The sequence below is a fragment of the Balearica regulorum genome, chromosome 4, assembly GCF_011004875.1.
Source record: "Balearica regulorum gibbericeps isolate bBalReg1 chromosome 4, bBalReg1.pri, whole genome shotgun sequence".
NCBI classification, from domain to species: Eukaryota; Metazoa; Chordata; class Aves; order Gruiformes; family Gruidae; genus Balearica; species Balearica regulorum.
This window is the reverse complement of record NC_046187.1, coordinates 31,735,397-31,751,870: the sequence shown is the minus strand read 5'-3', so window position 1 is coordinate 31,751,870 and position 16,474 is coordinate 31,735,397. Positions and strand designations below refer to the sequence as shown.

At 37.2% G+C, this 16,474-nt stretch overlaps 1 protein-coding gene across 6 annotated transcripts in view; it reads left to right on the top strand.

Annotated features, from left to right (window-relative positions):
• CCSER1 (coiled-coil serine rich protein 1) overlaps positions 1-16,474 on the top strand; it is a 721,701-nt gene that overhangs the window by 285,407 nt on the left and 419,820 nt on the right. For all 6 annotated transcript variants that reach the window (XM_075751609.1, XM_075751606.1, XM_075751608.1 and 3 more), the window contains exon 6: positions 2,544-2,754. In XM_075751609.1, coding sequence (XP_075607724.1) covers positions 2,544-2,754 — 211 coding nt within the window. The remainder of the gene's footprint in view (positions 1-2,543; positions 2,755-16,474) is intronic.

Here is a 16,474-nt window from a genome sequence, read left to right as displayed (position 1 = left end):
TTCTTCGAGAGTACTGCTTGCTTCCTCATCACTGGAGCAGCAGAGTATTTCTGTTGATGTCAGGTTCTTCACCCTGATATGTGCTGTAGATGACTCCTTCTGCAAGGCATTACATCTTAAGTTGGTCCTTTCTTAGTGTCAGGATATTACCCGCATAAGATGCCTCTTCAGGAGCATGAGGAAGATGAAACTTCAGTGGAACTCGCAAGTGAACATGCAGAATATTCTGAGGAACGGTTAGTCTCCCAGCCTGCAGGCACTGGACAGGAAAAAAGAGGACCTTGTTGTTTCATCTTATTCAAATTAAATACTGTGCTCTTCTGCCTACATAAATCTTACTCAAGTGTAGATTCCAATAGTTTGAATGTGGTTTCTTTTATAAACCCTTAAAAGTGGCCTATGTTATGAAACTTCAGTTAGAAGTTGTTTTTTCTTTGCATGATTTATACCTGAGGCTTCTTTAATAAAGGCTATGAATCAGCAGTGGCTTAATATCCTTCAGTCAAAAGCACCTTTACCATCCACCTCAGACTATTATTTTAAAGGACACGAAATATTCTAGTAGTAAAGTTATTTCAATGTATTTAAAAAATAAAACAGACTAATGTAATTGCTTTACGTGAGTCTCGAAAAGCCTGGATTAGAAAATTTTAGTTTCATTGGCCATCGTAAGCATCTATCCATAGCTGTGGTCTCCATGGTGCATTTTTTGATCTAACACGTCCCTACTGCACATTACATAGCTTGCAAAAGATAAAAATGAACCATCCATAAAAGATAATTCTAGTAGCCTCATTTCCAATTTGTTACTATGGCACTGGGAATTGCTAGTCTTGAGAAATCACATTAATCCCTTTTTGTATGTGGTTCCTATGAAACCAAAGTTAACTAAAGAAAATTTCATGTGAAAAAATATTTTTTGTCCTTCCAAAATATGGCCACGCTTGAAATTCAGAATCAGTTTTGTGTTCCATGAAAATTCAAATGGAACAAAAAATTGGAACTATACATTAAATGAATAATAATTGTCATTTTCTTCACCACTTACGCTGACATCTTTAATTGTGTGAATTAATTTAGTATGAACACGGATGTTATGCATTGCTGTTACAACACTTTTGTAATTTAGTAGTCATTGATATACCACTGTTGCACAGTTCAGACACATTCTCAGGTTTATTCTCCATTCAGATTTGTTCTTTTTCCTTGTTGGTTGAAGAGAAAATAGGTTCAACATTAAAGTTGTGAATGCTTTCAAGCCAGAAAATCTTTAGTGTTTTTAGTTACATTCTGTTCCATCAAAATGTCAAGTAATCTCTAAATTATTTTTCTACTATTAAACTTTTGCCTGATTGTGGCTGATTTCGGTTGATAGAATCTATGACCTCTGGATCATAGAATCACACAGGTGGGAAGGGAGCTCTGAAGGTCTCTTTTCCAAGCCTTGGCTCAAAGTAGGTCCAGTTAGAGCAAGTTACTTAAGGGCTTGACCCTTCATGTTGTGAATATCTCCAAGGATGGGTGTCCCATAACGTCTCTGAGCCCCTGTTCCTTTGTTTGACCACCCTTGTGGTAATAAGTAAATAAAGTTCTTATATTTGGTCACAATTTCCTGTATTCTAGCTTCTGTCTGTTGCCTTTCAACCTATTGCCAGCATCCCTAAGGATAGCCTGGCTCCAATATCTTTGCACCCTTCCAGTGGGGACGTTGTTCTGGTCAGCAGTGAGATTCCCTTCACCTTCTCTTTGGAAGACTGAGCAAAGGTGGCTCTCTTAGCCTTTTCATTTATTCTGCACTCCGGCCCCCTTGCTGTCTTGTTGGTCTTTGCTGGACTTGCTCCAGCATGGCAAAGTCTTATAGATCTTATCTTGCCCTGATAGTAAAGGAAGATAGTATGTATGCAGCAAAATAATGGTATTCCATTACCTCCAAAGTCCATCAAAATCTTTCTGAATCTTTCCATTGTCTTTAATGGATTCTCAACCACAACTTAATGTTGCTTTGTTTCATATTCTGCGTAAATAGCTTCAATGGTAACTAAACTAAGTACAGATTAATTAAATTTCAAATTCTGTTTTATAGAATAGCAGGTTCATCTTATGTCACTGGGCCAGCCTGAAGGGAGTATTTCCTTTGGTGGTTTTCTTTTCTTTTTGAGTTCTAAGTCAAAGCATATGGAAAAAAAATGTGATTTAGCTTTTGAAACTGAATGATAGATTAATTTTTTTCATAAAGTTGAACTGAAATAAAATAAACCCATAGCAGTTTTGCCCATAGGATATTTAATTTTAAGAACATGGATTTCTTTTGAAGGGCGTGGGATAGAGCATGGGTTTCAATTCCTGTCGAAAATGTTATACATATAAATGCATTTTTCATTGCTAACACCATATGGCCATATGTACATCATAAAGGCCATTCATGCTAGAAGGCTTAAAAAGTGAATGCGTAATGTGTGTTTAAACTCAAAGGAACTAAAAGTCAAAAATTATTGAGTTATTTTTCATATTTCAGGGTTGATCATTCTGTTTTCTCTTGTAAGGAACCTATCTCTGAAGCTGTCGAAGGAGGTAGACCAAGGAGAAGCCAGGTACCCTCGTGTTAGCCAGCTGGCTGGCAGCCCATCTGTGGAGTGGCCTTTTACTGGTCTGGAAGAAGGTGGAGGCATTGAATCTTTGCCCTTCAGATTGATGCTGCAAGATTGCACAGCTGTAAAGACATTGCTTCTGAAAATGAAGAGGGTTCTTCAAGAGGTAATCACCCACTCATTTGTTAAATTAATAGCTTTCAGCATTAATGAGCTAAGCAGCAGAAAAGGGTCAGAAGAGTTTATGGACTTGATGTCTTTTAATATGTCTTGAATATATGGAATTGATGCAGAAGTATAAATAGCAGCGTCTCAACATGGTGGAGGTCAGAAAGTTTATACTATAGCAGAATTGAACTGATACTGCCATCTTGGTGTGGAGAGTATAAAGCTCCTGAGCTTTTACCAAAAAGGGGGCAGGGGAGATGAACTGCTGTAGATCAAAATAAATTATATTGTTTTCCTCTAGTATTTTAGAGCTTTTCAGTTTTCTTACTATATTTGTTAATCGGTATGAATTTGCGTGCAATTTATTCAGAGGAGAGATGCAAAGGAAGAAAATGTTCTTTTAAGTAACAGTACTAAAATTAGAGGTTACTAGCTTGAGTTTGTACATGATAACTGAGATCAGATTTCTTAGGCCATTCTAACAATTGGTTAGAGTCCCGGCTTGTCCTGTCCTGCAATATTCTCCTGCTTCTTCCACGGACTGCTGGTGTTGCTTTGAAAATTTTCTTTTGCATTCAGTGCCCTTTAGGATTTTAGAAGAAATAAAATTATTATTGGGTTGGGGTTTCAGCTTTTTTTGTCACTTTCCAGCTGTGGAGCTTTGACTCAGATACATTTTTTATAAGCTTTCGTCTTAGTGAACTGCAGCATGCATTGTCTTTGAGATCTACAAGAAAGATAATTTTGTTTGGTTTTTGTTTATATAATTACAGAGTAATTTAGGTTCAGAGGGCTCTCTGGAGGTCCAACCCCTTGACTCAAAGCAAGGCCAGCTTAGAACAGGTTTCTCAGGTCCTTGTCCACTTAAGTTTCCACATTGTCTCTGGGCAACTGTTCCAATATTTGACTACATCATTATAATTTTTTATCCTAAGATAGAATTTCCCTTGTTGCAACTTCATCATATGATGAAATGCTAGTTGCTTAACTTAACTGAGACATTTAAATACCAAAATAAGCTTTGGAAAGTTTGTGGGGTTTACTGCTCACTTCTTGATCATCTGTATCTAAATTCAACCAATTGTTGTCCTGTCTGAGAAGGTTTGTCAAAGGTTTAGCCGTGATGTTTACCCATTAGTCCTTCTAAACAGCATGTTTCTGCTGGATGGCAAGCCTCATGCCTTCTGGTTTCCTTCAGCTCACTAGAAACTTTATGTATTCTATTTGGCTTCTTGATGGACTTGTATTTTGCTGAATCCAGAAGTGAAATAATTAATTCACCATTAGTTCCTGCTTATATAACGTCAGAATATAGAGTGAATTTAAAGGTTCTTGTCCACTGAGAAGGATTTGTAACCGTATTATATATGGAAATAAATAATAAGAATTATAATATTATATGACACAGCAGTGGTAACAGTGAGCTGGTAACATTGGCAGCATGCTCTGTTGCTTCTAGTGTGAATAATTCTGTTTTGCTCAGGAAAGTTCTTTCTTACCATGATGGTAAATGTAAGAATTTTATTTTTAACTTACCAAGCTCCATTAAACTTGTGTAAGAATCTACTGTGATTTTCTGTATGGAGATATGTTGTACCTTATAGTACTTCATCTTTAAAAACATTCACCAGATGATCTCCACAAAAGGAACACAAGGTATTTCATGTGACTCACTGGAATTTCATGTCCAGTTACTAATACTTACTTATGTAACTTGTATTGATTTTATTGTTTCATCTTAATCATTCAGTCTTTTACTTACTTGTTCCTTTGTACCATATAATTTCCATCTCCCCATCTGACTGTAACACAGTGTGATTCTGTCCTTTCCTTGTCTTTTCTTCTTGCCTTCCTTATGAAATCAAAATGGCCTCTTTCTAATTCTACAGTTGGATGTTATATGCGATGCATATATAATATATATGCATTGTAATTTATCTCCTTGTTTTTCAGCACCATTGAGATGGAATATCCTAGTAGTAGTACACATTGTTCTAGTACACAGCTAAACACAACTCTTACATAGCAGGAATGAAATGACCAATCTGATGATTATTGAAAACTTTTGCTACATTGAGTTGTTATTTGTATTTTGTTTTTTAATGCATGACTTGTATAATATCAGTGATAGAAAAGATATGGTGAATGCTGTAAAGTAGTATGGGAATGTACTTTTTTAGTAGCCCTATCTGAGAAATAGTCATTTGATATGTAGTGCAATATTCCCGTTCTACTAATATAAATACACATACTAATTCTTGAAACAGAAATTACTTTTCAAGGTCATTGTTAAACTCCAGTTTTCGTATCTCCATAAAGACTTAACAAGCCTGTCCACTATATAGTGAGCATCATCCATGGTATAATACAGGAGAGTGAAAGAGCAGTAGCAACAAAATATTCGCAAACAGTCTTTAAAACACATTAAAATATTAGGAATTAAGCCAAAACCGGAATATGATTCAGAAGAACATAAGTAGCTAGTTTGAACAACCAAAGAGAAGATGACCTTGAGATTCATTACAAATTGATATTGGAATGCCACAACTTGATTATCTTCAGAAATAAAGACATTTATACATTTATGTCACTTTTAAATTATTAGTGGAAGACTCTAGGAAAATATAATTCCATCAAATTGAAATATTGTGTTGAAGAATCCGATATATAAGTCATCTGAACGTATTTGGCAGGCAGTTTCCATGGAGAAGGTACCCTACTTCCATTGTAACTAGATGTAATTTCTTCTTCCAAAAATCACTTCCGCCCCAATATTATAAATCAAACTCACAACAGTACAGAATTAAAAGACAAAAATGAAAAATTCTTTCCTTGCCATGGAATGCTCATATATTTTTAGATTTTGTGAAACGTCGTCTCTGGCAGTCTTATATGGTATTGAAGTGAAATATTTTATGCCTATAACAGTATAAAATAAGTGTATTTATTTATAAAAATAATATGTCACATGTTTTCATCCACTTTAAAAAATACACAAAGCATGCAATCTACATGGGAAAAATGGCACATAAGTTTTCAGAAAAAAAGCTGCAGTATTTCTGTTTTATAGCTGATCTTACCCATAGAAGAAGAAATTACAGTAGTGTACACCTCTTTATTGAAAAATAACATGTTAATTGAGTTAAAATATTAGTCCAGTTATTCAATGTAATCCATCTTCTTAAGCACTGACCACTGTTTCTAAGGAACAATTTAATTATGATCTGCCAATATGTAATACTAGCTAGTACAGTATGCTATTTTTTTTTGTTGCAGTTGCTTGTAATTGAAGAATCTAAATGGAAAAACTGCATACAATATATTCTGTACTGTGCTGCAGATTTATAAAGCTGTGAGTTTAGCTTGTTATTAGTCTTATCATGAAAAGGGAAATTGAAGACATGGCAGTAACTTGCAAGATTGAGAATGTTATTAGGTAATGTATTTAGTAAAAGACTAATGAATGATCGTTCAATTAAGAGAATTAATTACCATTTCACTTTCAGTGAAAAAGCCTTGAAAATGTCTACTAATAATTCCTTACAGCTTTGGCCATACAAGTCTCATAAGGCAGCTTGTCCCCTAATGTTTTGAGAACCACATTGAACAAAGCTGAAGATAATCTGGAGGACCCTGGCACCTGAGGAAACTCAGCGATCCACCAGAAATCAGTCCAGAAAGTATGCCTGAATCTGTTCGACAGCTTTTTCTCATAGATGTTCCATTTCTGACAGACAAATCTTCGATAAATGAAGTAACCAAGACTTGTGGGCTGCAAAGTTTCATGACAAAGCATTACCAGAGATTAGCAGTACAGGCAGCTTGATAAAAGCTGCTGCATCATATAAAACAATACAAGCTGTCATGTAGCCTGTCTGTGATTTACAAGTAGTTATTGGTCTGCCTTTTCTTTCCATGTCACTGATGTTTATTGAATTGTTTGGGTTTTTTTTTTCCTCAAAGTCTCCTTGGTGTTGACCTTTTTCTCAGTAATAACTTCTCTCATTAAAAAACAAAACAAAACAAAAGACAAGAAAACGGAGAGTTGGATGGATGAAATTGGTACGTTCACCCTCTCCTAAGAAATGGATTCTTCACTTTCTGACTTCAGACAGGCCTTTCTGCTCATAACTGGTCTTCAACTCAGAATCTGTGTCATCCTTTTTCCTCAATATACTGTGCTATATTTTCTATGTTTTATTACATTTCTGGCCACTAATAGGTTGCGTATAATTAATGAGCGTCTAAAAATTACTGTGTAGCTTCTTCCTCACTTTTTGCTATCAACAATAGTGAATATATAATGCTTCTTTCCCAAACAATATATGGGCTTTCCTGTGCTCTTCCAAATCAGTCTGAAGCTATTTCCATCTATTAACTTTTTTATGGTTTGAGTTACAGCTAACTGAGGCAATGTCGAAGGCTGGCTAATTGAGAGGACATTTAAGGACTTTGCCGCCTTTGAAATCGTTGGTAAAACATTTCAGGCAGAGACGTATGAGGAAAACTCATATGGTTTTGGTTTTGTGCCTGGCAAGAGAGGGTCTTTATGCTGAAATAAACATGGTGAAAAAAATATGGCTATTTTGGGAAAGAATCCATTTAGTCAGTGGTAATGGGTTTTTGTTCAAACTTCAGATGTTGAGCTTGTTGATTAATTTTACTGAATGTCCCAGTAAAAAGAAAATCTTGCCCACATTTAGGCTTATTTCTGCAAGTCACATTTTCCCTATATTCTTTATGAAATACATAGGTTATCAACTACATAATTCTGCTTTTAGATATTTTTATGGGGCTATCAGAAGTGACCTTACTGGTTGCTAATCTAGAAAATTACGATACATTGTCTGTATGTTTGTGTAATTTGGAGTATAAATTATTCAGTGCGTGCTCGTGCTTCTTTCACAGCTCTACAAAACACCATGCAGGCTGTGGAGCTTTAGAAATTGAACCTAATTGCTACGATTAGCAATAGGGATAAGTCACTCTGGACGTATATTGCATACTGTGTTTTACTAATTAATCATTTATTTTACTGAGGGAAATTGCAGCTGTCTGTGGCTGTCATTAAAACTTAATGTGTCCAATACGGTGTTTTTAGATTGCACTTGAAAAAATGAGAAATGTGGAAAATTACATCAAAATGACTGTGAGACTGGCCATGACAGTTCTCTGAGACTTGGGGGACAGAGTGAGACCACTCAGTCTGCAATTAGCCTGTCAGATAGCACTGGCTACATTACTTCTCCCCATGCATCTTTCACCTTATCAGTAAAATAAGCATAATTATAGAGTCATCTTTTATGCTGCACTTGCAATCTACTAATGGAAAGTACTAAGAGAAAGCTAAGTGTTGTTTGCGATATTTTGCAGCCTGATTGCTAAGCAATATGGATTTGGCCTTAAACTATGGTTTTTAAAGACATTAAAGCGTTTCCTGCAGTCCGTTATGAAATGTATTGTGTTTACTAATGTTGTCTGTTAGTCACTTTGGAAGCAATTGCAAGTTTAATACACTGTAAAATACTGCAGGTTTTCTTCCTTTAAGTAACTTTGTAATTAACCACTGTAGCATTACTGATTTATTCAACAACTCTGCATTTAATGCAGCCATTTTTATCAAGTAATTCATGCTGGAAATCGGTAATTCCTTCATTTCATGGTGTGTAGATACTGCATATACCCATAAATTTAAATAACTACTAATAAAAATGTACTAGATTTAGTAATAGGATTTAACTTTATCATATTAAATTGCTTTTTCACTTGAAAATATACATTGGCATACCCTTGCCCAGCTGCTTGCAAAGAGAGAGCAGAACACCTCATTGGCACAGTTTGTGTTTATTTTGTAGTAGCATATCTCAGGGTAATGGAGAATATTGGGAGCCGGTGGATGTAATCAGATGTTCTCTTTGGCAGCAAAGATGTTTTATTCTAGGATTATCCATTTTAAGATATTTAATAGGAACAAACTCAGTGCTTGTTATTTAGCTAGACATTCTCAAGGTACAAGAGAACTCTTTGTTTCCCCATATTTTTTAGGGATTTGCATAGGGCAAATACCGTCTCCAACATTGTCATAATGTGTGCTGACCTTAGCATATATAGTAGTCTGAAATAGGTTGTAATGCTGCAATTCCAGTCCCAATCCTATTGCTTAGCTTTCTTAGCTGAATAAGCCTTACACCAGTTATTAAAAAAACGTGCTGGAGAACCATCAGACTATTTCAATGTGTGCAATATGGATTTCAGTGTGTGGAATGTTTAAAATCTCTTGAAATTGTTAAGAGTTGTGTAATGGTACTTGGGAAAGCCATTTACCTGGCAGATAAATGCATGTCACTGATTCATTTAGAAGACCTCATTTGGTAGAAGTTGAGCAGTGTGGGAATGATTTTAAAGACAAAGGGTTAAGAAACAGGCTATATATGTCTATATCTCAGAATCATAGAATCATTTAGATTGGAAAAGACCTTTAAGATCATCAAGTCCAACTGTAAACCTAACACTGCCAAGTCCACCACTAAACCATGTCCCTAAGTGCCACATCTACATGTCTATTAAATACCTTCGGGGACGATGACTCAATCACTTCCCTGGGCAGTCTGTTCCAAACCTCATGACATCCTTGTAGTCCTGTTGAGTTGCCTGCCCCTTCTTCTAAAGGTCATAAACTCTCTTTTTCTCCTGAGTTTCAGCCAAAGCTTTCTGTTCAGCCAGGCTGATCTTCTTCCCTGCTGGCTCACCTTTTGGCACATGGCCACAGTCTGCTCCTGCACCTTTCAGATTTCCTTCTTGAAGAATCTTCAGCCTTCCTGGACTCCTTTGCTCTTCAGGATCTTAATACTTTACAACAGGTGCTCCTAACTGCGTCCATTTGCTGACACACTATGAGTACTTAACAAGTGGGAGGTTACAGGCTGGGACTGGCACACAGCTCTGGGGTCCTGCAGAGTCAAACTAATCTCAACTCAACAAAAAGATCTTCTGAAATGATCCAACTCAGTTGTCAGTTCATGTCATTGGCCACACTCATGATGAAGCTCTTTTGCAGGCCACATTCAGAATGTTTTTGAGCAACACTTGAAGATTATCAGACTTGAGTGAATAGACTTAATTTTTAATGCTGAAAAATGGAAAATTTCTCTCCTCAATTTATGTTGTTTGTTCCGCTGCTGATCTAGTAGCTTAATCTTTGTAGACTACATATGCCTATGTGTTGCAGCCTTGTTGAAACCAGATTCACCATGAAACACGTTGTCCTCCCACATGTAGAGATCATATTGATATAAATGTCTTCTCCATGTATTCAGAAGGCAAGTGATTAGCTGCTTTCTTACTTCTCTTGTGGTTTCCTGAATGAAACATTTTCATATGACAGTGTGATGTGCTCCAGGTCAGCACGGATTTGCATAGTGTGCTGCCCCAGCCTCCTCAACAGCCAAGTCTTAACGGTACCTTGCAGAGAAGCATTAAAAATAGCAACCCCATTAATATGTAATGTCCCAACATCAGCAGTTCTGTGCAATTGACTGTGATTAACTTGTGGCTGAAGACCATAAAATTATAACAGCTACAAAAATGAAACCATTTTCCCATTTAGTACTTCCATGGTTTTGATCAGTTACTGCAGGTCAGTCAGCTAAATCCCACCTGACACTCCTTGGCAATGGAGTTGATCACACCAATTATATTTTCTGATAAATCTGCAGATACTGAAAAGTACGTTGCAAAATAATGAGCAAGCAATGGAAGAAACCCAGAATGTCTGTAAAAGTCTTTAGAAGGAATTGATTATACTCAGTTGTTAAAGCTCATCAGTAATTTTGAACTAAATGACACATTTAGTACAGAGGATAGAAGGAAGAGTTTCTGATAAGAAAACAAATAATACTGCCAGATCTAGCAAATTTCCCAATGAGTTATCCAGTTCTTTTAACAAAAAGCAATTGGAAGTAGGAGTGGGATGAAGATGACTGCACAACACCCAAGCAGCACTATAATTGAATTTCCTGCAAATTTACTGGGGTTGTAGATATGAGAATACCAACTCGTCAAACAGTTTTGTAACTTACAAAGGAGCATTTAGTATGAGGCTTATAGCTCATGCCATTGCTTTCAAGTCCAGTAGGTTAAAGCCAAAAAGAATTATCCTCATTTAAATAGTTTCTCAACTTCTGAAGTTCTACAGTCCTGTATTCCTGCTATATTAAGGTTTTTTTCTTCCTCATGATAGGTTTCAGTGATTTCCTGGCATGGAAAAATGGTTATATAGATAAAGCAATTGATGGTATGAAACTGTTGCCATAAATGGAAGTGAAAGAAGAATAAAAATGTAATAGATAAAAATGTAGGTCTGGTATTCAGGTAACAGTGCGCCAACTGTACATGTAGTTACCCATTTCAATATTTGTGTTTGTATATGACCATATAGATGATTTAGCAGAATTTAAATTTGATCTCCTAATTATCCCTTACCCTCGGTCAGCCAGAATTTATGAAACAAGTGCTAGTGTAGTGGCAAGAGAAATTCTGACAGTTCGTAGCATGTATGTTGGCATAGCTCTGTGCTGCAGATTTATTTAATGTTTTCTCTGCACAGTGACATTACTTTGTAGCCCAGGTTATCAGAACAGTGCTGGTCATTTTCCTACTGGAAGAAAAATAACCCTATGAAAACTGTTGATACAGCATGCTTACATAAATTCATGATTTTGACCAAAATAATAGTGCTGATTTTGTGTAGTCTGGCTCCACTTTAATTCATGAAGAGGAATTGATTTGTTTGAAGGGTGACATGATGATTCCCAGTGACAGAAAAGGAACCTTTTCTTGGAAAAGGATTTAGAAATCACACATCAGGGACATATCCTACACCTGGTTTTGTAATTGTACAGAGCCAGTTGGTAAGCACATGTATTTTTTTTATGAATGTGCGGTATATATAAAGAAATAATGCATATGTCTGACAATCTGTATTTCTGTCCTTTATATACCTTAATATTATAAATACAGCAGTTCTCTGCCTTCGGTCAGAGCCTCAGCTGGGTGTGAAATAGCATAGGTCCATTTAATCCAGTTGGTACTTGGTGCCTTCTCAGAAAGCTACTCTCTTCATCTTTCTTTCTCCTTAGGTTTTCATGGTGAGTTCCCCTTATACAGGCAGTAATCATCCATGTGATTAAGAGCTCATGGATGAAAAATGCAAAATTAGCTCATGCCTAGGAATTTATTTTATTTTCAATTTAAATTGTAAACTCAACTCTGTTTTCACTCCTGGAATCAATCAAAATGTTGGGAAGTTGTCAGGTAAAAGCAATGTCCTTATTTACAAACTTAGAAGATTCTTCTTTTTATCAGTAGTTCTTATGTCAAATCTGTGTGAAGATAATTTAGATACGAACAAAGGTATGTTCAGAAATAACTGATGTTGCCTCAGTAGAAACTGAGCATGTCATAAAGCAGCTAAGCAAGGATACAGTTTGTCGACTTACCTCTTTTAAGCAGCATAGAGATTACTAGAATGAATGGCTAGCTAAGGGTCACTTATATTCTAGGATTTTGATTTCTCTTTTTCCTGTTCCGATTGGGCAAATCATTGTTGATTTTAGAGGGGGGGGGCGGCTTGGGGGTTTTTTTGGTTGGTTTTGTGTGTGTGTGTGTGGGGGTGGGTTTGGTTGATTGGGTGGGGTGTTTTTTTGTTTTGTTTTGTTTTTTTCTTTTTATATGAGGGTCACAGCTACAAAATGCTACTGTGGAAAAAGAGGACCAAGTTTCAATACTTGTCACTCCATGCAAAATCTCTTCTAAAAATTGTTCTTCACTTTTGATTTAAACTATGTTATGAATTTAGATCAGTGATTAAATAAATGAATTTCCAGTGTATATGTATAGCCATGCCAGCCTTGCTCATCTCTTAAAAACCTTTGCTGCTATTAAACTTCTGGCAATGGCACGCAGAAAGCGAGCAGTGTTTGTGTCAGTCCTTTTGCTATGAGAATGAGCATTTCTTTTTCTCTCCAGTCCCCAATCCCCTGTACAGTTAGAAGACCTAGCAGTATTTTTTTCCACCTACACTTTGTGATGCAGCTTTGGATCAGATGGTGTGTTAAACTTGTACTCCTAGTCTGGCTGATATTTAGTTTCTCATGCACAGTGTTATGGAGCAATGATTGCTTTCAAAATAAGACTAGCGCAGTGCATATAGAAAGACACAGTTTAATGTGTCTGGATGTTTTATAGATAAAAGACTTAACCGAAATAATAACTTAAGATCTAAGCAAATCAGAGCTATTAACTTTCCTGATTTGCCCTATCAGAAGGAAGAACTTTGTATTCCTTTTGTGTAGGCTACTTTGACATTTAAACAGAGTTAACTTTTTTGGAGTACTCAAACTGAACATTCAAGGTAAAGTTTAAGATAACCCAGGAAGAAAATTCTGCTAATCATACTGACCTTTGTAAAACCAGTGAACTATCGTAAGTATATGCTGGCTAGTTCTCTTTCCCATTAAAGATCTCTTCAAAGCTCATTGAGGCAATGGAGAGCTCTGTATTGATGTTAGTGAGCTTTGGATAACTCTGAATGAATAAGACAGTGACAGCAAAATGAATGTGTCTTCATAGTTTCTATTTGTATGGAGTTGTCATTATAATTTGCTTTCTGGTGGTGCCAGACTGCTTTTTTCATTATGATTGTGTACGCGTGTCTGTGGGTAAAATGTGGATATATAGCTGTAAATTATTTATATATTTTTACAATAAATTAGTTAGGAGGATACATGTGGCTTTGTAATAGGCACATGAGCATACAGTTCTTAGATATACCTCAGATAAGCCCACTGTCTCTTGCTAATTACACTGATGGTGGTATTGAATTTGCTGCTAAAAACTGAAACCATACTAATAACCTGTAATAGAATTCCAAATAGAAAGTCTTTTTAAAATCTGTGTTTCTTAGACTATTATTTAGATACTGATCTTTCCTACCCTATGTAATTCCATCTGTGATTGGACTGCTTTTTCACAAATGATTTTTCTAATGAATATGAACTTTTATATATTTCTTTTGACTTTCATGATTAATCTCTTTCTTAGGTGTGTCTTTTTTTATTGAGATGCCATTATGTTTTGACAGTGCAGGCTTCATAAGTATTTTGTCTGGCAGTTTTGCAGGCTATATTTTATCATATACTGTGGTTTGCTCATACAATACAATATTTGACTGTTGGTTTGTTTATATATTCATATAATTTAATTTATTTTTCTCAACTTAAGCGTCTTTCTGTTTATCTCATGGCTATGGCATATTTTGGCAGCTTCTTGAACAATTTATTAGGGCAATTTATTGGATCAAAATATACTTGTTTACTATCTATAACCCAGCTTTTCTGGAAATATAGTTATGTAGGAATACTTGGATAAATTATTTTCTCGTATTCCAGTCACTTTAGGACTTGCATTACGTGCAACTTAATTGGCTAGAATTAGTAAGAATTAGTATACAATAGTATACTAGCATTAGAATTAGTACACAATATTCTTATTATTTTAATATTGTCCATTTTCCTCCCCCCCCCCCCCCGCCATGTATTTACACCTGAATACTGTAGAGGATCTTAGAAAAACAGTTATTAATATCTTGACAGCATTTAAAGATAGAGAAAATTTGAGTTGTGCAAACATCAAGTTTCCATTGAATTCTTAATCAAACTTGGATGAACTTTGGTTCTGTAATATTGTCATAGCATAATACTATGTGTTTAAATTGATACTGTTTATAAGTGATATTCAGAACTGTGGACAGATAGCTGAAGTGGAGTGTGATCTTACAGATGCTACTGGAAAACGATTGAGACTTTGGTAGTGTGATAGAGTAAGTGTCTTATGGAATATGTTTCCATCAGAGCTGGAAGATGGCACCCTGAGCAGGTAGTATAGTTGCAGAATCACCCCCGGTCTTCAAAGCCAGTGCTTACTTGCATTGTTTTCGTGTAGTAGCACCAGGATATAAATAGATACATGTAGTGAGTCTTCCAAGAGCATATTGTTGTTGTGCTGAATTTTATTTTTTAAGATCTCATTTAGTTTTGCCTGTGCCACGGTTACAATTTAGATCTTCACTCCATTTTTATATGGAATTGTGGTGGGTTGACCCTGGCTGGGGGCCAGGTACCCACCAGAGCCGCTCTATCACTCCCCTCCTTCACTAGACAGGGGAGAAAAGGCGTAATGAAGCGCTTGTGGGTCGAGATAAGGACAGGGGGAGATCACTCACTAATTATCATCACGAGCAAAACAGACTGAACTTAGAGAGGGAATTCATCTAATTTATTACTAAGCAAAACAGAGTAGAGGAATAAGAAATAAAATCAACTCTTAAAACACCTCCCCCCACCCCTCCCTTCTTCCCGGGCCCAACTTCACTCCCGGCTTCAACCTCCGCCCCCCCTCAGCAGCACAGGGGGACGGGGAATGGGGGTTACGGTCAGTTCATCACACGGTGTTTCTGCTGCTTCTTCATCCTCAGGGGGAGGACTCCTCTCATCATTCCCCTGCTCCAGCATGGAGTCCCTCTCACAGGAGACAGTCCTTCACGACCTTCTCCAATGTGAGTCTCTCCCACGGGCTACAGTCCTTCATGAACTGCTCCAGCGTGGGTCTCTCCCATGGGGTGCAGACCTTCAGGAGCAAACTGCTCCAGCGTGGGGTCCCCCACGGGGTCACAAGTCCTGCCAGCAAACCTGCTCTGGCATGGGCTCCTCTCTCCACGGGTTCACAGGTCCTGCCAGGAGCTTACTCCAGCGCGGGCTTCCCAAGGGCCACAGCCTCCTTCAGGTGTCTCCATGTGCTCCGGCGTGGGGTCCTCCATGGGCTGCAGGTGGAATCTCTACACCCCCTCATCCTTCCTCCATGGGCTGCAGGGGGACAGCCTGCCTCACCATGGTCTTCACCACAGGCTGCAGGGGGATCTCTGCTCTGGCGCCTGGAGCACCTCCTCCCCCTCCTTCTGCACTGACCTTGGTGTCTGCAGAGTTTCTTACATCTTCTCACTCCTCTCTCTGGCTGCAAAAGCTCTAACTGGTTTTTTTTCCTTCTTAAATATGTTATCACAGAGGCGCTGATTGGCTCGGCCTTGGCCAGCGGCAGGTCAGTCCTGGAGCCGGCTGGCATTGGCTCTGTCAGACACAGGGGAAGCTTCTAGCAGCTTCTCACAGAAGCCACCCCTGTAGTCCCCCCCGCTACCAAAACCTTGCCACGCAAACCCAACACAGGAATAAACATAGAAATGAATCTTTTTTGACATGCTGGAACTGAAAATATGTGTTATTCTAGAGCTGTTTCTGTTTCAATATGTTAGAATAATCAAAATTTACATAACCATAAACTAATTTTTAATTCATATCTTCTTTTTGGGAAATGAAATACTAGCAGTGATAGCTTTATTCATGTATGTCATTCAGGAAGGCATTGTGTGCAAATTACACAAAAAAACCACCTTCATTGCTTCCATCTTGGTTTTAATGTTAAATTGCAAATTCTTGCCATAATCTGGAATATAGTCGCACAAAGGAGAGGGCATAAAGCAAAGACGCAAAAATAGGAACAGGAGAAAAAGCAGTGAAATATGAACTAAATGCACAATAGAAATACTTTGCTGGAAGGGCAGTTGTTTGAGCTAGTCTGGCACCCTGACAAGCTTGCCTCTGTGCTTG